Source organism: Balaenoptera musculus, chromosome 11 (genome assembly GCF_009873245.2).
Source record: "Balaenoptera musculus isolate JJ_BM4_2016_0621 chromosome 11, mBalMus1.pri.v3, whole genome shotgun sequence".
Lineage (NCBI taxonomy): Eukaryota > Metazoa > Chordata > Mammalia > Artiodactyla > Balaenopteridae > Balaenoptera > Balaenoptera musculus.
The window spans coordinates 12,378,425-12,404,870 of NC_045795.1; the positions used below are offsets into that span (position 1 = coordinate 12,378,425).

Consider the following 26,446-nt stretch of genomic DNA (forward strand, 5'->3'; position numbering starts at 1 on the left):
TTACAGTAATGGTCAATGAGAAAAAGAAAAGCATGTCTCATATGAGAAGATCCTAAGGTCTGTAACGCTTAAGTAAAATTCTCAAACCAAACGTCATGCAAAAAGGCCATTGATTCACTAGTTGGCTTTTGTATCACACAAACCTCAGTGAAATCCTCAAGGTGATGGAGTACAATAATCCTAACCAGCTGAGTAATAACAATAAAGGGCAGGGGTATGTTTATTACACAACAATAATTAACAGGTGTGAAGTCATTCCGAAGTTACAAATAAATGTCTGCAGAGGTCAGGCAAGCAAAATAAATATGTAAATCAGGCTGGGGGTAATATGGTGGGAACTGGTGGGATCTGCCCTGAACTGGAAAATATATCATCTGCTAATAGCATGCACTTGCAATTACAAAAATGAAAGGGGAAAAAAAAGCAAAACAAAAACACTGTGCTAGTTAAACCAGACAGGTCAGGTTTAGGTGAGAAAGCAAGTTTGCAAGCCCTGTAAATAGCACTGGCTCTTTCTTAGTCACTAGTTTCTACCCTGGCTCCTGGATGAAATCTTGGAGGACAGGTTGATAATTTGTCCCATTTATGGAAACAGCTTAGTGACTCAAGAAATATTTGAGTTATATAATAGGGCCTTTTACCTACAGAATTGCTTTCCCTGGATTATGCTGTGGGTTTACCTATACAGATAAATGTCATAAGAAAAAAACCATGTGAAATTCCTCATGTTTCCATCCACAGTGTTCTCTTAACAAAGACCCATGAGAGAAATGCCTTTTAAATCTCACTTCAGGGACAGGAAGAATCCAGGACTTTGTTTTCATATTTATGGCCACTGAATTGTGTAGCCACGCTTCATTCTTTTTTTTTTAATTAATTTTTATTGGAGTATATTTGCTTTACAATGTTGTGTTAGTTTCTGCTGTACAGCAAAGTGAACCAGCTATATGTGTACATACATCCCCTCTTTTTTGGATTTCCTTCCCATTTAGGTCACCACAGAGCACTGAGTAGAGTTCCCTGTGCTATACAGTAGGTTCTCATTACTTATCCATTTTATACATAGCACATTTAATTCTTCTCCCACTATTTTGGTCCTAGAATTCTGAATGTCATATTTGGAGGTCTTTTTTTTTTTTCATCTTTATTGGAGTATAATTGCTTTACAATGTTGTGTTAGTTTCTGCTGTACAACAAAGTGAATCAGCTATATGTATACATATATCCCCACATCCCTTCCCTCTTGAGCCTCCTTCCCACCCTCCCTATCCCACCTCTCTAGGTCGTCACAGTGCATCGAGCTGATCTCCCTGTGCTATGCAGCCGCTTCCCACTAGCCATCCATTTTACATTTGGTAGTGTATATATGTCAGTGCTACTCTCTCACTTCATCCCAGCTTCCCTTTCCCCCGCTGTGTCCTCAAGTTCGTTCTCTACGTCTGCGTCTTTATTCCTGCCCTGCCACTAGGTTCACCAGTACCATTTTTTTAGATTACATATATGTGCTTAGCATACGGTATTTGTTTTTCTCTTTCTGACTTACTTCACTCTGTATGACAGACTCTAGGTCCATCCACCTCATTACAAATAACTCAATTTCATTCCTTTTTATGGGTGAGTAATGTTCCATTGTATATATGAGCCACATCTTCTTTATCCATTCGTCTGTTGATGGACACTTAGGTTGCTTCCATGTCCTGGCTATTGTAAATAGTGCTGCACTGTACATTGTGGTACATGTCTCTTTTTGAATTATGGTTTTCTCAGGGTATATGCCCAGTAGTAGGATTGCTGGGTCATATGGTAGTTCTATTTTTAGTTTTTTAAGGAACCTCCATACTGTTCTCCATAGTGGCTCTATCAATTTACATTCCCACCAACAGTGCAGGAGGGTTCCCTTTTCTCCACACCCTCTCCAGCATTTATTGTTTGTAGATTTTTTGATGATGCCCATTCTGACAGGTGTGAGGTGATACCTCATTGTGGTTTTGATTTGCATTTCCCTAATGATTAGTGACATTGGGCATATTTTCATATGTTTGTTGGCCATCTGTATATCTACTTTGGAGAAATGTCTATTTAGGTCTTCCACCCATTTTTGGATGGGGTTGTTTTTTTTTTTGATATTGAGCTGCATGAGTCCCTTGTATATTTTGAGATTAATCCTTTGTCAGTTGCTTCATTTGCAAATATTTTCTCCCATTCTGAGGGGTGTCTTTTTGTCTTGTTTATGGTTTCCTTTGCTGTGCAAAAGCTTTTAAGTTTCACTAGGTCCCTTTTTTTAAATTTTTGTTTTTATTTCCATTACTCTAGGAGGTTGGTCAAAATTTGGAGATCTTTTTTAGCTTTAGGAACATGTGATGCATTTGTATGTGATCAGTTTACCTCTGGCTTTTATTATTCTCCTAATATGATTTTCCTTTCTCCTTAATTCCATGATCTATATATCCTTTTGTGCAGACTTCTTTTTTTTTTTTTTTTTGGTGTGCTATTTCAAATCCATTGAGAATAGAGTATACATTAACTGAGTTCCAATGGGAACTTGGAAAACCTACATAGACCATTTCTCAGTAAATGGTTATAGGATTAGGACCATGTTCTTGTGTACCCCCAAATGACATTGCTTTAGAAGAACTGAATTAAGGTGGAATATGGTGGGGAGGGGGTGAGGCAGGGATGAAATGTATTATATCAAGAAGATACTTTTAAAAAAATACACATGATTTACTTCATTTATTTTTTCATGACATTTTTTACTGTGGTAAAATACACATAACAAAATTTACCACTTTAACCATTTTAAAATATACAATTCGGCAACATTATGAACATTTATAATGTCATACAACCATTACTTCTTTCCATCTCCAGGAAATTTTCATCACCCCAGTCAGAAACTCTGTACCCATCAAACACTAACTCCCCAGTCTCCCCTCCTCTCAGCCCCTAGTAACCTCTATTCTACTTTCGGTGTCTGTGAATTTGCCTATTCTAGGTTCCTCATATAAGTGGAATCTTACAATATTTGTCCTTTTGTGACTGGGCTTATTTCACTTGGCATAATGTATTTAAGGTTCATTTATGTTAAAGAATGTACCAGAATTTACTTCCTTTTTAAAGGCTGGATACTATTTCATTGCATGAATATACCGCATTTTGTTTATCCATTTATCTATCCATGGACATGTGAAGTGTTTCCATCTTTTGGCTACTGTGAATAATGCTACTATGAACATTGATGTTCAAGTGTCTGAGTCCCTACTTTCAGTGCTTTGGGGTATATACTCAGATCATACAGTAATTCTGTGTTTAGCTTTTTGAGGAACTGCCCAACTATTTTCCACAAACTGTACCATTTTACATTCCCACCAGCAAGACATGTGTTCCAATTTCTCTACCTCTTCTCCAGCATTTTCCATTTTTAAATAATAGCCATCCTAATAGGTATGAAGTAATGTCTCCAAGATATATTTTTAATTAGAGGAGTCTCTCTATCCAATTTGACATAGACTTTTGTTTTGCTTTGGGATGCACTATAGGTAAGAGGGCTTGCCTAGAGGAAGTCTGTAGTCAGGCAGATCCTAGTTTGAACAGCTCTGTTTCACTTTGTTTCTTTACCTGTTAAATGGGAATAAAAATAGGCTGTACTTCATAGCTGTGTTTTGATAATCAAAGGAGACAATGCACCTCAAGGATTTAGTGTAGGGGCAAGTAGAGAGTAATGACTCAAGAAATGGAAAGGACCAGTAGCCATACTTTACCAAATGTGACTTTCCTTCAAACTTGTGTCTGCTAAATGACTCAGCTGGTCCAGTCACTGTTAATCCACAAACCTTAGTGATTAAGTGACTATTGTCAAGTTCTATTTGCTGGTTAATGATGGACTAGGTCATACAGATCAACCCTCCTTCTAAATATAATGAAAAATACTGGACTTAAAATAACAACAACTTGAAGCTTGTTCAACATCGTAGAACTGAACACACTTGGAAGCTCATGGGCCAGTTTTTGCCCAAAAGTCAGTACCTGGAGAGGTAAGCACATTAATTGAGCATCAGCCTCTCATGTTCCCTGGGAGCATCTGCTGACACCCCTCACCTCTACTTCAATTCAGCATCTGTGTCAGGAGAAAAAGAGCAGTCAGGTCTCAGGTCCCATGCAAGGAAGAGGGTCTGTTAGAAGACCCTGCCCACACTAAATGGGGACCCCACAGGACTAAATCTTCAGGGTTAGGATGAGGAGGATCTACACTCAAGTCCCAACCTCTCCCCACTTCTCAGCTGAGTGCAAAGAGGGCTGTTTGACTATTGAGCAGAATAGTCAAATAAAGGAAAGAGGGGGAAATGCTTGAGAAGTTGTAGCCTCAATGCAGTACTACCTCCATTAAAGGAAGTACAGTTAGATTTACAACTGACTTCTTTTCAGCAATAATGGAGACCAAAAGCATTGGAGAAAGATTTTCAGTGTGCTGACGAAAATGACTACCAACCTAGAATTCTATACCTGGGAAAAATATTATTTAAAAATGAGGACAAAATAAAGACATGTTCATATAAATAAAAACTGAGAGTTAGTCACAAGCAAAACCTCACTAAAAATTTTTCTAAAGAATATTCTTCAGAATAAGAGAGCCATCCCACCTAGCAGGACTGAGTTGCAAGAAGGATAAAGTGGTAACATAAAGGTAAAAGTAATTAGATGGTGATTTAAAAACAACAACAACAGCAGCAGCAGCAATGATATTATCTACTGATCTACTGGGGTAAAAATAAATAAATGACAGAGAGACTCAAAATACCATACAAAAATAGCATGTAAGTCAGGAATGTGATGAATGGACTTAAAGTGTTCTGAGCTCCTTGTATTATTGGGGGACAGGGGTAAAGATTTTGATAATTTAAAATTAAGTTTATTAAAGAAATTAATAAGCTAAACACACATGTTATAATTTCTAGGAACTGAATAAAAAAAATAGAAACAGAATATAACTTTCATATTAGTAGAGGAGGGAAAAAGCAAATGATAAAAAATTATCAGTCATGAATGCTAAAATTAATAGAAGAAATTTCAGTGAGAAATAGGGTGAGAAATAGCATAGTTGTACAGCCTCAAAATATCTCCCTAAATTTATTTACTCGGTGGTATTTATTGCTCGGTGGTATTAACATACATCAGCAAATTCTTTGACACTCTTCCCTCCAAGAGGTGGAGCTAAATCCCCTCCACGTGAGTGTGGGCTGGCTTAGTAACTCGCTTCCAGTGAATAGAGCATGGACAGGTGAAAATGGTCACTTTACAGTGGAGAAACCTGACAGACACACCTTACCCAAGTCATCAAGGTTCACATCGCCAGTAATAAGTCACATTAATATTATGAACCCCTGATATGATACAATGAGAAGAGTGCTTCACCTCTGTGGCATCCCCCTCCCCCTACACCCACCCCCCATAACCCAAGTCTTACATTAAGAAAACATCAGGCAAATCCAAATTGAGGGACAAAATACATGACCAACTCTCTTCAAAAGTGTCGAGGTCATGAATGATAAGGAAAGTCTGAGAAACTGTCACAGATTGGAAGAGTCTAAGGATGCCCTTGGTGCTGACTACTAAATGAAATGACGTTTGAAATCCTGATTTGAATCCTGGAACAGAAAAAAAAAAATTAGTAGAAAAACTGGTGTGACAGACAGGCCCTAGGGTTGCCTCCACGATCACCACCTCCTGGAGCTCATGCCCTTTTATAATTCCCTCCTGTTGAGTGTGGGTGGGACCTATGACTTGCTTCTACTCAACAGAATATGGCAAAGTGATGCAACATTACTCTAGTGATTACATTTTGTTAAACAGGACTCCATCTGGCTAGCAAACTCAAATTCTCTCTACTGCCAGCTCTGAAGAAGCATGCTTTCAGGAAGTATGTGGACATGTTGGAGAATCCTATATGGCAAGGATCTGTAAGCAGCCTCTAGGAGTGGAGCGAGGCCTCTAGCAAGAATCTGAAATCCTCAGTTCTGCCGCTGCAGGAAATGTATTCTCACAACAATCTGAGAGAGCTTGAAAGCGTGTCTTTCCCCAGTTGAGGTTCTGATGAGATCACAGTTCCAGCTAACACCTGCATTGCAGTCTGGTAAAACCTTGAAGCAAAGAACCCGAGTAAGCCAGGCCCAAACTTCTGACCTATAGAAACTGTGTTTTTAAGACTGCTAATTTTTTTGGTAATTTGTTACATAGCAATAGAAATGAATACAACTGCTAAAATCCAAAAAAAAAAAAAAAGTTACACTTTTAAAACCTCAAATTCTTTAAGTTTTCAAATTTAGGTTCCTAATCATTTTATTCTAAGTTTAGCAAATTTTACCATAAAGAAGCCTTAGTCCTGTTCATAAATGTAATTAAATTTCTATAAACGTTACACTGCATATTTAAATTTAATATATTCATTTTCCGTTTAGTGCTTCAATTATTTGACTTAAGTAAAATCTTCCCATGTGTCTAAATAACTCATAAATCTAATAAATTTAAATTATAAATAGGTTGAGCCTTATGTTCTTGTGACTATTTCAACACTGCATACAGACTAGGTAAGATTGTAACTTAAATTAACAAATTGTAGGAGAGAAAAAATAATTTCCCCTCTACCCTTCTAAGTTCTTAGCTGAGACCCTTGGAACATGATTTTGTGCCTGGGAAGAGGGCAGGTATGATGGAACATTCCAGAAGGAAAGGAAATGAAATGTGCAAAGTGAGCTTCTGTCTCTATCCTAATAGAAAGGGAGTGGGCAAGAAACCAAGAGGAGAAGTACCATCCCGGTAAACAAGCAATGTCACCCTAAGGAGACTTTTCCTTTAAGACAGGGCAGCGGACCAGTACCGGTCTGTGGCCTGTTAGGAACTGGGCCGCACAGCAGGAGGTGAGCGGCGGGCAAGCGAGCGAAGCTTCATCTGCTGCTTCACGTTGCTTCCCATCACTCACATTACTGCCTGAACCATCCCCCCCTCCACCTACGTCCATGGAAAAATTGTCTTCCATGAAACCAGTCCCTGGTGCCAAAAAGGTTGGGGACTGCTGCTTTAAGACATCGTAGGTAATAACGACTATAAAGCCCACATTCACCCCTGTAACTTTAACCCTAGGCAGATGCTTAATAAGGTTAGTTTCTTTTCCCTCTTGGGAGAATCATTTTTAAATAACCATACCATAGAATAATTATATTTTACTTTTATTTTGTTTTTAATTAGGAACTTAAGATCAGAATTAAGTTCCCTTTCATTACTTTGAAAATAAGCGGCCCAGCTGGCGGCCTCACAACGATTCAATAAGGGTCATAAATATTTCGTCTGCTCAACTAATTGTGGCAACTTTCATTCTCTCCCAGATAACCTTCGTTTCCTTTCATGAACTTCAAGAACTTCCTGTGGGACAAAGATGATGAGAGCAAGAGGGATGGCTAAGAATTTTATCATTTGCAGAATTTGCATTAAATGAATATTTTGATGTGTCTTTATGGTCAGCCGTACCAAATATGAGTTCATTGAGAACAGGTCGAGCCTACAGACAACTGAAGAAAATGAAAGGTGATCCCTGCCTTTGTGCAGTTAGCAATCTAGTTTGAGGATATAAAGCATAAAGCACATAATGTAACGTGTGACCCCAAATAAATAGCTACCACTTATTGATTAACTATGGGAGACACACACACACAATTTAATTCTCCCAAAAACCTGGGAGAGGTTAGCATTAAACGTTTTTCTTCACCTTTTAACTTATGAGAAAACTGAGGTTTAGAGAAATTAAGTGACCCCCCCCAAGGTCATCCAGCTAGAAAGTGGTGGGGTCAGGTTTTGAACCCAGGCAGAGAGAGGTCCCAGGACAAAAGCAGCTTTAGCTAACGTTGTAGTAAGTTTTAAGGGCTGAGAGATTTATATTTAACTTTACTGAGACCTTGGCCAAGTTATTTCCTTTATACGGTCCTCATTTGCCTTATCTGCAAACCGGCTCCTTCATTTGGGTTGTTGTGGAGTGAAGCAACAGGTGCAGGCCGAGCACTTAAGCATGTTCCTAATGCATAATGACGGCTCCGGGTGGTCAACAAGTGAGTTAAAAGTAAACTGACATCACCCATAACTCTCAGAGGGACTCAGGTCCCTCGAATCCCAGGATCTGCGCTGACTACAGACATCACGCTTTTATACAAACAAACCAACCCCTGAAATCCAAAGGGAATTCAAAAATGGCCTCAACAAGCCCACTGCTGCTAAATAGATTCACCTGCCCACTCTCTTTTCCTAATTCGATCCAACTTCCCAGGGATTTCTTAGTTTTTGGCACAGGAGAGGTGTGACTCAGCACCTGACGGGCGCACGGGGCTTGAAATCAGAGAAAGGAGAAGCGAAGCCTCTCAAGGGGAGGACTTTTCCTCGGGTAAGGCGGTCACATGCCCAGTCTCCCTATAGAGGATGTCGGTGACAGACAAGACGGTGTGCATTCCCCCTCCTCCCCAATCCCCGCCACTTCGGTCATCGCGATGAGCAAGGCCGTCAACACGGGCGGGCGGTGGTTAAAAATGTCACACAAGCGGGCTTCTTAGCATCTGTCTGGTCTGTCCCCAACTCGTCGGTCCTCCCCCTCCCCCGTCCCCGGGGCCCCGGCCGGGGGTGGGGCGGAGCGGGCGGCGGCGGGGGAGCGGGGCCGGGGCGGAGCCCCCAGGGCGCGGGGGCGGGCCGAGTGCGGCTGCAGGTGTCCGCAGGCCTTAAGGGCGCGGCGTGCGCGCCCGGCCGAGCACCCGCCGCAGCACAGCAAGCCCCGCGTGCCCGCCGCCCCGCCCCCTTTCCCCACGCCCCCGCAAGCCCCGGCTGCTCCCGCCCCCCAGCCCGTGCCGCAGGGAGGAGCTGCGGGCTCCCGGCGCGCCGGTCCGAGCGCGCCGCCGGCGCCATGCCCCGCATAGATGCCGACCTCAAGCTGGACTTCAAGGATGTCCTGCTCCGACCCAAGCGAAGCAGCCTCAAGAGCCGAGCCGAGGTGGGATCTTTTGCCCGGGTGGCGCGGGGGAGGTGGGTGCAAGGCGCTGGGATGTGCCAGCCTTGCCAGCTTTTCTGTGTGTCTGGAGATGGATGGGACGCTGACCCCCTTTGCCCTCCTCACCACTGTAGAAGGGGAAAGGCAGCTGGTTCCCTGCCAGGACAGGAGGTGTCTTTAAGGGGTCCGACTCCGGCCTAAAATTCTAAATCTGTCCGGTCGGGTGGGCGAGGGGAAGCACACTATAGAACTAGACCCCAGAGGAGCGAAGACCAAGGGGCCAGCTGACTTAGAGAGGATGGCGGGGGGGTGGTACACAGAGCAGAGACGAAGTATAAAGGGAGAGGAGATTTTGGGGCAGTGTCTCTCAGTGCGGGGAACTCTGGCTGCTTTAGTAACAGGTCCAGCAATGGAATTTTTTAAAAACGTCTGCAAAACAGGGAGACGCCGGGGCAAAAGTTCAGGGTTTACGTTCTGCGTTTCAGTGGATTTCTGGGAGTGGGGCCGCGGACCTGTGCCTGATGGCACCCACTTACTGGACCGCTTCAGTCCAGCCCAGCGTTTGGGAAGCTGGGAGCACTGGGGTGCGGGAGTAGGGGTGGAGGCGTTTTTGCTGGTCCTGCCTTAATGAGAGCAAAGCCTGAGGAACAGGTGGAGACCAGACTGGACATAGCTAGCTAGGGAGGGGGGCAGGAGGAAGGTCAAGCCGTGAAGGATAAACTAGTTGCACACAGAGTCCCCCGGAGTCGTGTATCCCGGTGACCGTGGCTTTGCGTGGCGGGCTGAGAGCCGGAGCCGAAGGTGAGGAGACTGCTGGGTCTGGAAGCGGGGGCTGCAGAAGTAAACAGCAGGAGGCTGAGCCAGCGTACTGCTTCATCCGCCCCGCTCCCAGGACCATAAATAAATCTTGCGAGGCCCTGGGCTGCCTGCCGGTGCCCCCGCCTGACTCCTAACTGCAGTGCCAGGTGCTGCCGGCTGAGGGCTTGTCTGAATTACGGAAGCCTGCTGCTGCTTTAGCCCACGACCAGGCCCTCCCAACTCACCTTCTCAAGCAGGAGGTTGGCAGCTGGAGCCAGGACTGGAAGAGGCGAGGAATGCTTAACCCTTAAACCCCCGGGATTGCTCAACTCGGTTCCTGTCCTCTATTGTGTCCTTTCGGGTGCTAAAGAGCGAGGCAGCCGCTTAGAACAATAAACAGCTGGGATGGCAGGCCTTGGTCTCCTCCTGAAGTCTAAGCAGTAGCTGGTACCTGAGTCCAGGCCAAGATGAGATGTGGGGATTCTGGGCAGACTAGTAATTTGTTGGCCTCAATAGTCTAAATATTCACAATTCACTTAGTAGAGAGAAACTTATCTTAAGAAAAGCTATATGTTTAAAACAAGGATATAGTATGTGTATTTTCTGAAGCAGGAAACCTCTTGTGAAGGTAAAACTCAGGATTTATGTAATAAAATGAATTACTCTTTCCCAGGGAATCGTATGACGTTGTCGTGCATCATTTGGTTTCGTAATTTGGGCTGATTGAAAGTGTTAATGTCCCGGCTTCCCATGACACCTTGCAGTCTGCATGTACACATAGCAGTGAGATCTCTGTGTCCTTGAGAAGTGTTTTCGTATTTCCCCGTTTGCCAGTTCCCTGCCTGGAAACCTGAGTTAACTGGCGTTGCCTTTCCATTTGGTTCCCGTCACGGTTTAGCTGCCTGCTGGCCACCCCCTATCACCTGGCTGCCTGCTTCAGTGATGTTGAGGGATCTAGGTGGACCTCTAATCCCCTCTCAGGGTTTTCTCAGTTTGCTTGTGGATGCCTGAAATTTCTTGTAAGCAGATGAAAACTTTGCGTTGTACGACCAGATAGAATCCTAAATGTATGCCCCCAGGCAGGAGGGTACCTGGGTGTAAATTTGAAACTAAATGGTAAATGACCGGACTTTGAGCCTAACCAGAGAGCAGATCTGAGTGGTGCCAGGAGAGAAAACACTGGAGCCGGGAGAGAAAGCATACCCTGTGAAAGCAGAGTCTGGCTGGGAAGGGAGAGTTATGACAACTGACAAGATTTATCACTGCAGCAGTTTTGCTAAGAGCTGGGCCTGCTGCTGGATCATCAGGCAGTGAGCAGGAAATGGAGAGAAAGGCAGAGTGCCCTTCCACTCAGAAGTGTAGTGCTCCTGCAAGGGCATTTCCACAAGTGTCACATAAAATGAATTTGAGGTCAGCTCCCAGAGGCGAAGGCTACAGGTGGAGGTGGCCCAGGTCGCCTTCCTGTGGTTGTAACAGATCGGCAGTCTCCTCACTGTGCATCCATTGCCCACGCTCACGTCTTCACAAGGCTTTGGGCCACAAGAATAAAGGGCCACAGGGCTGCGTGGGAGCATTTGGGTAATCTTTTCAGAGGAAGTGACATGTTTGTCAATTGGGCAAGAACTTTGTCTTTCTTTGACACACTGGGGAGGTGACATCATCCCTTGACTCCCTGAGCATTTTCTTCCTCGGGACCCATTTCTTGTTCCAGTGTCCCACCCTAGCCCTTAAGCTAGGAAGATTTTTTTAAAAACCACAAACTTAACACAACCATAACTTTGGAAGTCAGACAGTGGAGGAAAATTGGCCACTTACTTGTCCTGGGACAGAGAAGACATGACCTGACGAGCTATCAGTCTCCTTAAGACTCCACAGTCGTTTTTTCACCAGTAGTCCAGTGAGAAATGGACCAGTTCTGGGGAGTTCTGGTCCAGCTTCAGTGGACGGCAGGCTGGCCCGAGGGGAATGAGACCATGGCAGAGTAGAGAGAATATCGGCTGGGAGAAAGGAGGCCTGGGTTCTTCCAAGCTCTGAGCTAGTTATTTTATTACCTGGGCTCTGTATTATTTTCCTGGGGCTGCCGTAACAAAGTATTGCAGACTGAGTGACTTACACAACAGAAATTTATTGTCTTGCAGTTCCTTCTGAGGGCTGTGAGGGAGAGGAATCTTCCACGCCTCTCTCCTGCCTTCGGGTTGTTTACACATAACCTTGGTGTTCCTTGGCTTGTAGATGCGTCATTCTGATCTCTGCCTTCCTCTTCAGTCAGCATTCTCCCTTTCTGTGTGTCTCTGTCCAAATTTCCCCTTTTTATAAGAACACCAGTCATACTGGAATGGGGCCCATCCTAATGACCTCATCTTACCTTGATTATCCACAAAGACCCTATCTCCAAGTAAGGTCACGTGCACAGGTACTGATGGTTGGTATTTCAATACCTTTTTGGGGAGACAGTTCAAACCGTAACAGCTTGTGTAAATTTTGCTCTGTAACATCGGAGGGTTTGATGAGGCTTGCTCTTAATGCATCAGAATCACCTAGGGAGACACTCCAAAATACACATATGGTCTCCAACACAAAGGTTCTGATTTGTTAAGTTTGGGGTGGCCTGAGCATGTGTATCTTGGGAGTCATCCCACCGTGATTCTGGTGTGCACACAGACTGGCCACCGGAGCCTTTGCATTTGTGGAACCCCGTGGCTCTCTGGTAGTGTGTGGCTGCTTGCGCATCTCTGAATCCTGACACCTGATGGTGAAACTTCCAGGGGACCGAGCATGTTCAGAGGGCCGGGCTGGGGCCCACCATGCATTGCCCTGAAAGGCTGGGGTCCAAAATAATATCATCCTTACCCCTTAGCCAGACATTTATTAATTTATTCCACCCTTTTTAATTAATTAATTTAATTAATTAATTAATTTAATTAATTAAATTAATTTATTCCACCCTTTTTGAGCCACTAGGACCACAGAGATGAAAGGCATTGCCCCTACGCTCCGACTTACAGTCTACAGGTGAGACAGATAATGAATAATAAGAGAATTGCTTTAATCAGCACCATCCATAGATTTAGGGAAAAGAGGCCCCTGCCCCGGTCTCCACTTCTGCTCCCCTGTCCCCTCCTCACTGGACAGCGCTGAGGGCTGGGCCTTTCCCTCTAGGCCATGCTCCAGATACTCAGGATCCTGGATTTCCTGCCCAAATGATTTCGAGCTGATTCCAAGGCCTGCACGGGGGGCCTCTTCCCCAGGTGTGTTTCCCAAGGGCCAGCCTTGCTGCCGATATGCTCGCCTCTAACCTCAGAGTGGCCAGGTGACCGCTGTTGGTGGGGATGGACGTGTGTGCATGGAGCTTAGTGTGCAGACTGGGGTGTCCGTGTGTGCCCAGAAGGATGTGCGTGGGAAGAGACAGGCCAGGGCTGGCTCCCATGACACCATGTTCTGGTGCTTTCCAGGTCATTAATGAAATTGTGTTGTAAAGGTAGGAGGATAGAACAAAATTTGTGTAGCAACTTCTTACACGTTGCTCATAACGTTGAGATGTTTAGAAGCGTGGCAGGTGGGCCTCTATTTGTATTTTGGGGCCCCCAAATGTTGGGCTGCAGGACTATGACGAAGGTATGTTTAAAGAACAGCAGAAACATGTATTATCGAGTTGGGGGAGGGGTGCCTTATTACTTTATGTGCCCTTTCAAACCAGGCTTAGCAGAGAGAGAGTTTGGAGGTGCTATATTTGGTGCATGGACCAGCTGTGGCAGATTAAGTGCCAAGTTTTGTTTCTGGTGGCTAGAATATTTAAAATATTTCTCTCCGTGAACAACTGGTCGTCTCGGGTGTGTGTGTGTCTGTGTCCTTCCGTCTGTGTGGATAAGGTCGGGGAAGGTATTTTATTTCTCGTTCCTAGAATTAAGGATCGCATAGATTCCGCCGTATGCAGGAGAGTAGAAATGAGGGGAAGAGTTCATTGCCAAGGCTGACCTTTTCCATGGAGAACTGTTTTGGAGCGCCAAGAAAAACCCACTGTGAGCTCAGCTGGGTGCAGAGCGTAGCAGCCCTCCCCAGGCTTCTTGGAAGAAGTATAAGTAATTTGAGACCAAGGAATTCCGATTGTTTTAAGCCTGCAAAGCCAAAATGTCAGCACGCCATTAGCAGCCCAGAAGGCTGCAATTAATAGATCCCTTCAGTTATCTTTCAGGATGCAGATCGAACTTGCTTCACTGAAGTAGAACCAAGGATGGTAATGAAGGAAGTGGGGAAAGGGTTGAGCTGCCTTCCACAAGTGCTCCCGCAGTGACAGCATCTCATTTCGCCTCACCGATTGCTGTTTAAGGCCAGTGCCGCCATATTTATGACCTCGTCAGCCCAGGAAGCCTTCTGGGTGTGGAGGAGCAGGAGGTGTGAAAAGGACCTGAGGTGTCCCCTGGCGTTTTGACATGTTGATGGCAAGGTGAAAGTTACCTCCAGTGACAAAATAGGAGAAGCCTCTACATAAATACTGATAGGAAATGATTGCTGCCGCTGTGCTCAATCAACCAGGATTAATGTAGGTCCAAATTCTTGCAGAAGCTTAAGATTTACACCTGTGTTTGTCCTGCCGGTTCTCCTTGGGGAAGTGCCCCTTTCCAGGAGGGGCTGTATCCCTCAGGGTCCCGCTGAGGAAACGAACATTGCTGCATATTTAAAACAGGAAATTTGATATAAGGCATTGTGACACAGCTGAGATGCCGGATGGAATACTGAGGGACCCCAGAGACTGGCAGCAGACAACCCACTCCCGAAGGGGAGGATCCCAAGGCCTGGGATCACTCTGTGAGCTGGAATCAAGACCGTGCAGGCCAAGGCAGAGGGTGTCTGGGAGAACTACTCTGACTTCACCCAGGACCATCTCCCCCACTGTCTTCCCATGTCCCACCAGTGACCCCATTGCCCAAACCCAGCCAGAAGCCAGCCTGGGAAGTGGAGCCTGCCGGGGGGTGGGGAGGGGGGCTTGGGATAAGAGCAGAGCAGGGGAAGGATGAGCATTGCATCTGTGCGCATACAGGCCCGGCATCTGCCCTGGGTCGGAGAAGTGATTTCAATTCTGCTAGCTCGTGGCCAGCGCCTGGCCCTACCCACTGCTTTTGCTGAGCCCACCTTCCTGGCCTAGCTCTCGTTCTGGATTCCCTGTCGCTTGAGTCAGTCATAAATACCCTGAGGTTGGAGTTACGGTAGAATTGGAGCTGTTTGCAAGTCAAAGGAACAAGTGGTTATGCGCACAGACGTGGCTGCAATGTCCTTCCTCCTGGCTCTTTGAAAGATGCTGATAGTCACAAAATAGCTGAGAAGGTTGAAGGGCTAAGGGATTTATGGGTTGCAGCTGACTGCAGGGTGAATTTGGATTGCCTGGTTCTCTCGGAAGGTGAGAATTAAAGGGAGGGCCTCGGCTGGCAGGGAAGAGTGGAGTGGATTTTCCCAGAAGGGGAACTGTCCCTCCAGCGCTTGGAAGTGGGGAAAGGCGGCTTGTATGTGGGTGTTTCGGGCTAGGGTGAACCAGGCTGGGGACAGAGGGTGGCAGGGGGATGGGCGAGGCTGCTGAAGCCGGGGCTTTTGACTTGGAGGCTGGGCTTGATGGCAGAACATGCGGTGCCTTGTTCTGGTGCTTGAGGGGTGTAAGGAGCCTGGTTCAGCCTTTGCACCTGAATAACGACCCACGACTCCATTTCCTCAGGGACTCACCTGTCTTTGGAACCCCTGGCCCAACCCCTAAGAGAATCCAGGGACCGAGGGACCTACACTTCCTTTGTGTCCTTCCCACTTGCTCCAAACTCTACAAGTTCTACCCAAATCACATAAAGAGCCAAGCACTTCTTTTCCCTTTTGCAATAGGTGGATCTTGAGCGAACCTTCACATTTCGGAACTCGAAGCAGACCTACTCGGGGATTCCCATCATTGTGGCCAACATGGACACCGTGGGGACGTTTGAGATGGCGGTGGTGATGTCACAGGTAGGACGGTGGGCTTTTTCCCTCTGAGAAGCACACTGGGCAGGTGGTCAGTAGCCCACCCTCGACTTGCTCAGACACAGGGAAGAGGAGAAAAGTGAGACACTTCAGGTCATTTGCTGTGGCCGAACTATTTGGTTCTGAGTCTGATTGTTGCTACAGGCACTTCTTTTTCTCTCTTCCATCAGAAGGTGGATGGAGTCTGGACTTTGCCTTCAGGGAGATGGTCTAGATCTGCATCCATTTCTTTCTTGAAAATGCTTGTGATCCTTTTGGAAATTAGAGACACAAAAAGAAGTTGGACGTTGTGCCATATTATACAGTTAGATGAGCGTTGTATTAATAGAAGAGTGACAGCACCTTTAAAATGAAGACAGAACCTCTTTGTCTGTTCTGTAGCATTTATTACATCATTATGGAGAAAACTTAGGTGCCAAGCACTGATTGTAATGTGTATGATGTGGTCACAGCTCACACAGGTGGGTTCCTTATACAGGTGAGGAAACCGAGGCAGAGAAGGAGAGGAGAGGTCACTTGGCTCAAGGCATTTAGGCAGGTAGACACTGAGCCAAGATTTCAAACCCAGACTGACTCCAGAATAAGGGATTTGTCTCCCGACTTACACCGACAGATACTAGTACAAGCTCAGGGTCCCTTGAGCCAGCTGCTGTCTCATTTCCTGTAAAGGGAGTAGCTAGTGCCCTGGCTTTAGAAAAATAAAAACAAAGTTATTTGTGGGCAAAATCTTCATCTCACACATCTGTGTCTGCATTTGTGTCCGAGGTTCAGTGCATTTATTCATCATAGATGTGAAATGTCTGCTTCTGATGCACAGAGTATGTGCATCTATTTCCGTAGCTAATGCCTGCCAAGTGAAAAGATAAATCCAATTAGTTGAAAGAGCTTCTTGCTGTGGACAGCATGTCTAACCTCAGGAGGTGCTGGGATTCATTATTAGCCCTTGATTAGAAGGAAGATTTTCGAACAAATTATGAAGTCACAAAATGGAGTGGGGGGTGGTCTGTCTGAGTCCAGGATCAGTTGCCTCGTCTGTCCGCCCTTAGCCCCCAATGAGCTTTGGGCCAGAGGCTAATAAATTAATTGCAAAAGGAATTTGTATTTTTTGCTCCCTATCTTTTCCTGCCTCTGCTGTGATCAGCCGTTGCTACTAATGAACTATGTGTTTGCGTAAAAATGCATGGAATCAGGGAACAATAAATAGCCCTGATGAATCCACATATCAGATTACTAGTCCATGAAGAACGGAGAAGTTGCTGTGCTCTCCCCATTTGCACAGGAAAGACTCCCCATGAATGAGACAGTGTGCACTGAAATAGCTAATCATGTGCGGGTCCTACGAATCTGCCATTTCTAAGATACACTGAGTTAGTGTCTTGCATTAATAAAGTCGTAGAATTTTAGGAGAGGGGACTGAGAGAAGTTAGGAGCGAGGCCCTGATACAGGAGGAGGAGCCTGGGTTCTGCCTTCAGATTTGAGTTTGATTCTGGCCTTTGCCCCCTTTATGGCCAAGGGATTGTTAAATTTCTTAAACTTAAGTTTCTTAAGCCCCATCTCTGCCCACGAAGCTACTATTGCTATACAAAGTTCTGAGAAGTACATGAAATAATGTATGCGAATCGCTTGCACAAAGTAGGTATTCGGTAAACGCTTGCTGGGTTGATAGTCATAGATTTAGGATTATGATTTATGTACTTCCCTCCCTCAAGAATACCAACTGCCTGATGGGTTTAGCTTTTAGCAGGAAATGTTTAGATTGTGAACCCAAAGAAAAGCTTTCAGGTACAAGCTGAGGTTCTTTTGGGTTGACTAAGCATAACTTTGCCTTCAGGCTGCCCTGCTGATGAGCAGGGGACCAGCCCTCTGTGCTGCTCTTGGCCTCAGTCAAGTGTGGGCTGCCCATGGCTCAGAATTCTCCCTTATTCCACCCGCCTGCCTCCTGGTGTTGCCTCCTAAATCTTGAATGCTGTGTTGTCTGATCAGATTAGAGTGGAAAACACGGTTTTGTGATTTCCCTAGTTACACTTTCATCTGTTTGGGCCTCCTAGGAGCATATTCAAAGCAAATTAAGCATGAAGGGCTGGAACACCGGATGCTTTTGTATTGGTGGTTCACCCTCGCCATATGGAGGAAGGGGGCGTGGAACTCCCTTGACTTCTCGTCCTAATGGTGCTGTTTTATTTCCTAGCACTCCATGCTTACAGCAATTCACAAGCATTACACCCTGGATGACTGGAAGCTCTTTGTCGCTAATCACCCAGAATGCCTGCAGGTATGGCTCCACCCTGGTTATAAATTACATTTGTTGCAGGGGGGAAGAGAATCTTTTTTTTTTTCCATTTTTGTTTTATTTATTTTATTTTTTTTTAACATCTTTATTGGAGCATAATTGCTTTACAGTGGTGTGTTAGTTTCTGTTTTATAACAAAGTGAATCAGCTATACATATACATATATCCCCATATCTCCTCCCTCTTTCGTCTCCCTCCCACCCTCCCTATTCCACCCCTCTAGGTGGTCACAAAGCACCGAGCTGATCTCCCTGTGCTATGTGGCCACTAGCTATCTATTTTACATTTGGTAGTGTGTATATGTCCATGCTACTCGGAAGAAAATATTTAGGGTTGTCAAAAGGATTTGAATTGGCAGCAGATAGACACACAGAGTCCCAAGGAGAAACTGGGGGAAGGCAATAGTGGTCCCCCAGCCATTGATCATTGCCAGGAATTTGCCCAGGAAGCCTGTACTGTATTCTTTTTAAAAAACATTAGGATTTACCTGCAAGGAATATCTTTTTTCCCTTGAGAAGTGAAGTGTTCTATCATGAGAACTTGCAGAGGACCTGGCAGTGTTTCCTTCTGGGCAACGGGTCCATTCTAAACGTGCCTTTTGACCAGAAAAGACACCTAATTATAGCAAGTTGTTATAATTGGAGCTGAATATAATGGAGCGGAATAAACAGTATGCCCTCCAGGATGGCTTTAATCAAAAAGACAGATAATAAAAAGTGTTGGCGTGGATGTGGAGAAATTGAAATCCTCCTACATTGCTGGTGGGAATGTAAAATGGTGCAGCTGCTTTGGAAAACAGTTCGGCAGTTCCTCAGAAGGTTCAACATAAGAGTTCCCATATTACTTAGCAATTCTGTTCCTAGTATAGACCCAACAGATATAGAACTATATGTTCACACAAAACCTTGTACACAAATGTTCACAGTAGCATTATTCATGATGGCCAAAAGGTGGAAACAACCCAAATGTCCATCAACTGATGAATGAATTAATGAAATCTGGTATATCCATACAATAGCATATTCAGCAGTGAAAGGGAATGAAATATTGATTCATGCTACAACATGGATGAATCTTAAACACTTTATCAAGTGAAAAAGCCAGACACAAAAGGCTGTGTACATGATTATGTTTACATGAAATGTCCAGAATAAGCAAACCTGTAGAGACAGAGACAGAAAGTGGATTAGTGGTTGCCTAAGGCTGTGGGATGAGAGGTTTGAGGGTGAGGGCTAAAGGGTGTGGGAATTTCTTTTTGGGGTGATGGAATGTTCTAAAATTGATTGTGGTGATGGCTGCACAACTCCGAAAATACTAAAACCATTGAATTGTGCACTTTCAAAGTTGAATTGTTTTTGACTATATCTCAGTAACACTGAAAAAAAAAAGCAGTTTGAAAATAACAAAAGCCCCAATAGAACACACCAGACTTTGATCCTGGCACACTTGAATGGTTCTACGTCAATGCCATAGGGGAATCTCTGCATTTAGATGCTTTTCTACATGGTGAGATCATCTGTGATTGTAAAATGACTTCATATTGTACTGCTTTGAAGTTACACTGGCTTCTTTTTTTTTTTCCTGTGCCTTGACTATGTGTGGATTTTGACTGGGGAGAAAGTGGTTTCAGAGATAAAATAGTTCTGGCTCACTAGTGGGTCCTTCCTTTTTGCCATATTTTATTCTAATGGATTATCTCTGTTTCACCTTGTTCCCCTCTTCTCTGGGTGAAGTTTGGGGAGCATGAGTTTCCAGCAGTGCATTATTCATCAGAACCTTGGCTTTTTCATTACCAAGTGTGGTCATTTCACTTACTGCCCCACTCCCACCAAATTAGAGCTCATTAAGAAGGGAACATGGTACAAACTCGGTGGCACTGAGAGAAACTAACCAATCTTGAGTTTCGCCTGCTAAACTTTAACAGAAATGAAGGAGAAAATAAAAATGGTAGCAGAACTCCGTGGGAGGGAAAGAACGTGTGGATTTGGGGCACAGGAGGAGTGAAAATTGGGGTGAATATGTATCACATTACCAGTCCGCTTACATTCAGTATCTGGGTTGTAGCTACATTGTTGTGATTTGGGGGAAATAAAGGATTTTAAGATATGTCCCTCGTCTGTGGCTTATAGTTTAGAGATATGAGTTAGAATATAAACATTATATAAATTTATAAAATATAAATATCTCATAAAAGGTGAGATGCCAACTCTGGCCACAATCCCATGGGTTAGTTTTGTTGAGGCATAAATTACTAAAATCCAAAGAGCAGATTTTGAGAGGAGCAGAGGGGTGGGTTGGAGAGCACCAATGCTGAGGAGGTTGGGGGAGAGGGTGTCACGGACGAGGCTGTGCTGGCTTCAGATATAAACACGTCCCAGTGCAGATGGGAAGGATGCTTTCGGGGCTCGTTCATTCTCGCACTTTGGGACATTTTGCCTCAGAATGGAGATGCTAAGACTTGCAGGAACCCGTGCAGGTTACGATTTGCATGTTGTGATAATGTTGCATCGGGAGTGAAAAGGAAAACAGGAAGGAGTTTTATCAGAGGGGTTTTAGACATCTTTCCCTCCTTCTTCCTGCCCCCTAAGCGAGATGCTCAGGGTGATGGCCACGGCTTTGGCATGAGGAACCTGAGCAGCCCGGCCACCCTTGCTCCCTTTACCTCTCCTCTCCTCCTGGAGGAGAATTTGCACCAGCAGCTCCACGGTTCCAAGTTCCACGTGGAGAGCCTGAGGAAATGAAACAAGAGCCAGGCACGAGATTCTGTGGCTGAGGTCCAGGGCTCAGGATATGTGCAGTTTAATGGTGGGAAAGACAGCAGAGTCAGTTTAGGTTAACTGAAGAAGTGAATCTCCTTTACCTCTGCTGCCGCATGTTTCTTGAGCCGGTCCACTGTGTGTCTGTTTGATCAGGGTGAACCTCAGAGGGTCAGGGTACTGTGCCCAGAGCAGGCGCGTGGACGGAGGCAGGTTACTGTTCGTGTCTTACGCCTCTTGGTTTGTTTGGTACAGCATATAGCCGTGAGTTCGGGCAGTGGGAAGAATGATCTGGAAAAGATGAGCAGCATCCTGGAAGCCGTGCCGCAGGTTAAGTTTATTTGCCTGGATGTGGCCAATGGATACTCGGAACATTTTGTGGAATTCGTGAAGCTCGTCCGGGCCAGATTTCCAGAACACACCATCATGGTAGGTATGGTGGGACGACCTCCTCTGGATGGGGAAGCAGAGAAGACGTGTGTAGGGTGTCCGGGGAGCTGTGTTCTCTTCGGAGCTTTTGGTGCTTCTTCTTAGCAGACTAGTTGAGAATCAGCAGGAAAAGGAGAGGCAGCAGCTATGAAGATCTGAAAACTGGCTCTGCTCTAAAAAAATATATAAAATCCAGATCAATCCCATAGGGTGTTGGCTCTTTGTCTCTGCTAAATATCATCAAGTGTTTCTTACCATGTGAGACCGTTAAACCAAGGTCTGTGTCATTGCTTAACAAAGGGTATATTTTTAAAAATGAAAACATAACTGTCTTTCTGTTTAACGTATTTATGTCATCTCTGCCCCAGTCTCCTTGCCAGTAGAAAACTCTGCTGTAAGAGTTGAAATCCACAATGTGAACACTTCAGAATAGTCAACAGTTATTTGCAAATCAGTTGGTGTCTTGTTTTATCTAACATCTTTATTTTTGACTTTTCCTGCCTTTTGGGGGGCATTTTCCTAATTTTTAACACCTTCGCTAGTTAGAATGTGTATCTCTTATTGCTGGGAAACATAGATTTACAGAAAAATGAACTAGAAGCTTTAGGGTTAAATTTGGGCTTTTGGAAAATCTATATTGTAATTGTGTGTCTTTACTAGTCTTAATTAACATGGCAATTATTGATTGACCCCTAGATAATTTACCTAACTCTCCTTCTACAAATTTTTTTGAACCCAGTTTTCTCTTTTCTTTTTTTAAATTTGTTTTATTGAAGTATAGTTGATTTACAATGTATTAATTTCTGCTGTACAGCAAAGTGATTCAGTTATATATACAGATATTCTTTTTCATATTTTCCATTATGGTTTACCACAGGATATTGAGTATAGTTCCCTGTGCTATACAGTAGGATCTTGTTGTTTATCCATTCTGTATATAAAGTTTGCATCTGCTAATCCCAAACTCCCAATTCATCCCTCCCCAATTCCCCCTCCCCCTCCCCCGGGCAATCACAAGTCTGTTCTCCGTGTCTTCCTTTTACAAATTTTTAATTTAATTTCTCCTCACATTTCATCATTTTAAGAAAGTTGGGAGACAGGAATTAGTAGTTCTGCTGATGGAGTTGAATCATCTGTTAAGGATTTTCAAAAATTTTAAAGTATTTTTATGCTTTCCAGTCATGTGAGAAGAAAGCTTCAAGAATTGTCCCAAGGTCAACCAGCTGTACCGTGTCTGAGTTGGGTGGGAAACAGCAAGATTCATTTCACACACACCCCCCCCATAATAGTGCTGCCAGCGTTGTCGTGTTTTTGATAATAGGAACACCGTTTGCTGAATACCCGTGATTCAGGAGGCTTACCTTTGTTCTTTCTCTTCTTTACAACATCTCTGTAAAAAGTAGGAACTGTTGTCCCAAGTTTACCACAGAGGAGGAATCCTAATTCCTGATTCTTTGACTGTGGGATTTTCACAGGGTCATACCCACGTTGAGCGACAGAGTTGGGATTTGAGGTCAGGTTGGTCAGAATTCAAAGTCTAGGCTCTGGAGACCTGTTAACATGCTCTGTCCTTGTTAACTTTAGTGATGAAGCTCCCTCCTTCCACTAGGCCTGCTTCCCAGTTCTGGGATGGGGAGGTTGATCTTCTTCGGGCTCGTGCTGTTGGGTGATGAAGTTACCTTCTATCACGTTCCAATGATGCATATGTATCTAGTCACGAGGCCCCAGCTGACTCCGCTGCCCCTCATCATCTGTGGAAACTGAGAGACGAGAAAGCTGGGCTCCTGGGAGGGCAGAAGCCCCCTGCCCTCAGATGGGACCTGGTAACCCTACAGGCATTTGGTATTAAACATAAACTGTGCAGTGATGACTGGGATGGTAAAAGAGCAGGACAAATATTTGAGCAGGAGAGCCGTCCTTTCTTGATTCCTTCTGGTGAGCAGGGGTTGCTGTTGACATTGCTTCTGATCTGAGGTGGTGGGATCTGGGTCTTTCCAGATCTTTCCAGTTCACCTCCAGTGTTTTAACTGCTCTGGAGATACAAGGGAGCAATAAACTGGGGAAGCTGCCCTTTACACCTGTTTGCATTTGAGGGTATAGGAGTGAGTTAAAGGGTTAGGAATCAGAAATGACACTTATTTAATGAAGGAACTTAGTGGCTCCACTTTTTTGTCTTTGATAATTCACATATTCAGTTGCGAAATATGACATACATACAGACAAGTGCTTAAAACATGGATGTTTAATAAATAGTCATAAAAGAAGCAGCCCTTCAGCATACCTGTGCTCAGCAGCCCCTGCTCCCACCTCAGACGAAATCCCACCTCAGCACCCCCTCCTGCCTGGTGCTCCTTTCCTTCCTTGTGTGTCCCCAGTTTTGCCATCTACTGATGCATTCCTAAACAACACTTCAATTTTGCCTATTTTTGAACCTTATATAAATGGCAATCCTACCCAGAAAATCTTCTGGGTCTTCTTTGGCTCTGTAGTACATTGAGATGTACCCATGTCGTTTCGTGGAAGCTGGGCGGTAATACACTGTTCCTGGAAGGAATCTTAATCCCGCTTCCCAGACGCCTCCCTTGCCCCCGACCTCTCGCTCCGCTTTGCTGCTGGTTGTCCCACCGTTCACATCGCTGAGTGCCCCTGAAGTTGGTGTGACCACATGAGCCGAACCATGTTAGGGACATCGCCTACCTTCTGAATCTCATTCTCCTCCCCTGTGAAAAGGAGGTTGAGGATAAAAATGATTGGAGCACTTTTTGGGGGATCAGATGGGCTGATGTTTTGTTAAGGGTGTGGTGGTCAGTCACACAGCGGTGTGTCGTGGTGAGTACCGTTGAGGGCACGTGCTCTGGGAACGGAGCCGGAGGTGGAAGGCTGACGGAGAAGAAGAGTCGGAGTGGGTTGGGGGGTTTTTGTTTTAAGAAGCGGGAGAAAATGTGTCCCACTTGTTTAAACAAGGGTAGTGATAGCAGAAATCCCCTGGAGCCCCAGAGCTTCCATTGCATGGTCTACCCAGTTGGCTGTTGAGTTTTAACTCACAGCTGGCTGTGCACAGGGCTGAGCGAGCTGCTCGTCGTGGAGCCGGGGAGCCTGGGTTCCAGCCCCAGGGAGACGGGCGGGGCAGGGAAAGGGCATCGTGGCCAGTGCAGGGCCTGGGGGTTGCTGGGGTGTGGGGAGTGAGGCAGGGAGGGGGAGATTGACGCAGAGTTCCCAAGGACCCCCGGACAGCCACCAATGGCAGGTGCCTCTGTAGCGCCTGCCGGCTGCCGAGGGAATATGTTCTCGTTGTTCGTGTTGGTTTCCCCAGCCATGAGCAGGAGGCTTCGGCGAGGTAGGTGTGTCTTCCTCAGCCGTGCTTTGCCTGCACTGACCCCTGAGATCTGTGATTCACTTGGAAACCTCTGGTACTCGTATGTCCTTGGTTTTTAGGAAGATAATTTCTCTCATGGCTCTTGGAGGCGTTGGGAGGATGCATTTGTCCAGTGTTTGGAAACTGAAAGGTATATAACATGGGTGCTGAGTGCTATTGTGATGGTTACACTGCAGTGAACCGAAGCGCAGCTCAGAAGTGGTGTTGGTAGAGGCTGGCGATTCCTGGGTGTCTGCATCAGGGGCGAGGGCTTGTTGCTTCTGGTGCACAGCACATCCTGGATTTACGTGGACCCTTTTTTCTTGTCTTTCACCTAAGGCAAGCACTGCCACAGGTCGAGAGGGGGGAAGCGGGGATTTTTAGACAATGTCATTGGCAGAAAAGGGTCCTGTGAAGATGCTGGGTGTGAGAAGAGTGTGACAAGTCCTCTGGGCCTTTGCCTGGTGGCTTTCATAGAGGAAAGGGAATGATGTGTTCTTGGGTGTATTCCAGGTACTGTGGAAAAAAGGCACTAGCGTGGACCAGGCACTTCTCTTTTAATAATAACTAGTCCTTGTGTAAGATAAAGGCGCCTGTTGTACTTTAATTGAAGGGAAACTTCATCTCGGGTCAAGAAATTTTTGAGGGTCACGCAGCCAGTGAGAGGTGGGCCTGGGGTTCAGCGCCTGTCCCCGGGGCCTGGCATCTCTCCTTTATACCGTGCTGCGGCCCGGCCACCTGCCAGCTCAGGCTCATTGGGATGCAGAGGTCCCTACATTGGGTCTGGGAAGTGCCTTTGTGCTGGTGGCTTGCTCTTTTTTTTTTTAAAGATTTTTTTGATGTGGACCATTTTTAAAGTCCTTATTGAATTTGTTACAATATTGCTTCTGTTTTTATATTTTGGTTTTTTGGCTGCGAGGCATGTGGGATCTTAACTCCCCGACCAGGGATCGAACCCACACCCCCTGCATTGGAAGGCGAAATCTTAAACACTGGACCACCAGGGAAGTCCGTGGCAGCTCTTTCTGATCTGGTCCTGAGGACATAGGCCCGTGACACCTAATCTGTTCAGATGAGACTAGCTCTGCTCCCCTGGGGAATGCCAAGTCAGCCACCATTGGCCGATCCCCAGGTAGCCACTGGCACGTCCTTGGCATTTCCACGTGTGGCCAGCGGCTCAGGTACCTGCCTGGGTTCTTTCTCCAGCTGTCATGGTCAGACAAGGTGCTGAGCCCCGTGGAGGCCCTGCCCGCTCTGTGCCTCTTCCCGAGAGGCGGACGCCCTTCAGTGTTCCTCACGGGTGTCGGCCATGGGCAGCTGAACGTACCTCCTTGAAGCATAAGGGCCCTCTCAGGCCGAGTTACCTGGATTTTGTTTTCACCCTCTTTCTGCAACTGGTGTGAACTGAAACTGCGGCAGAAGCTATGACAGGCCTCAGAGATTCAGCCGATGTTTGTCTCTGAGAGTCATACAGTGAACTCAGTTTCTTGTGCCGTGAAAGGTGATTATTGCCCTGATAGCATCTCCTAGTCCCTGGTTTCACGGGTAAGTAAAGGGACACCTTCGTGGGCATGGGAGAAGGCTCTGGCATTAATGTTCCAGCACCTTCTATTAGGTGTTGGCCCCCAGGCCAGATCCAGCCTGCTGACCTCTGCCTTAGATCATTCTGCAGAAAGGATTTTTCTTGGCAAAAGGCCTCAGAGGAGCCGGTAGAAAGTGGGTAGAGAAGTTATTGTTTCATGGGTATGAAATTTCAGTTTAGGGTGATGAAAAAGTTCTGGAGATGGATATTGAACTTTCT

At 45.5% G+C, this 26,446-nt stretch overlaps 1 protein-coding gene across 1 annotated transcript in view; it reads left to right on the top strand.

Annotated features, from left to right (window-relative positions):
* Window positions 1–8,815: 8,815 nt before the first annotated feature.
* Window positions 8,816–26,446, top strand: part of GMPR (guanosine monophosphate reductase) — a 42,375-nt gene continuing 24,744 nt past the window's right edge. Inside the window, exons 1-4 of the mRNA XM_036868333.1 lie at window positions 8,816–9,022; window positions 15,680–15,799; window positions 18,004–18,087; window positions 21,117–21,290. Of these exons, the coding sequence (XP_036724228.1) occupies window positions 8,936–9,022; window positions 15,680–15,799; window positions 18,004–18,087; window positions 21,117–21,290 (465 nt within the window). The 5' untranslated portion in view covers window positions 8,816–8,935. The remainder of the gene's footprint in view (window positions 9,023–15,679; window positions 15,800–18,003; window positions 18,088–21,116; window positions 21,291–26,446) is intronic.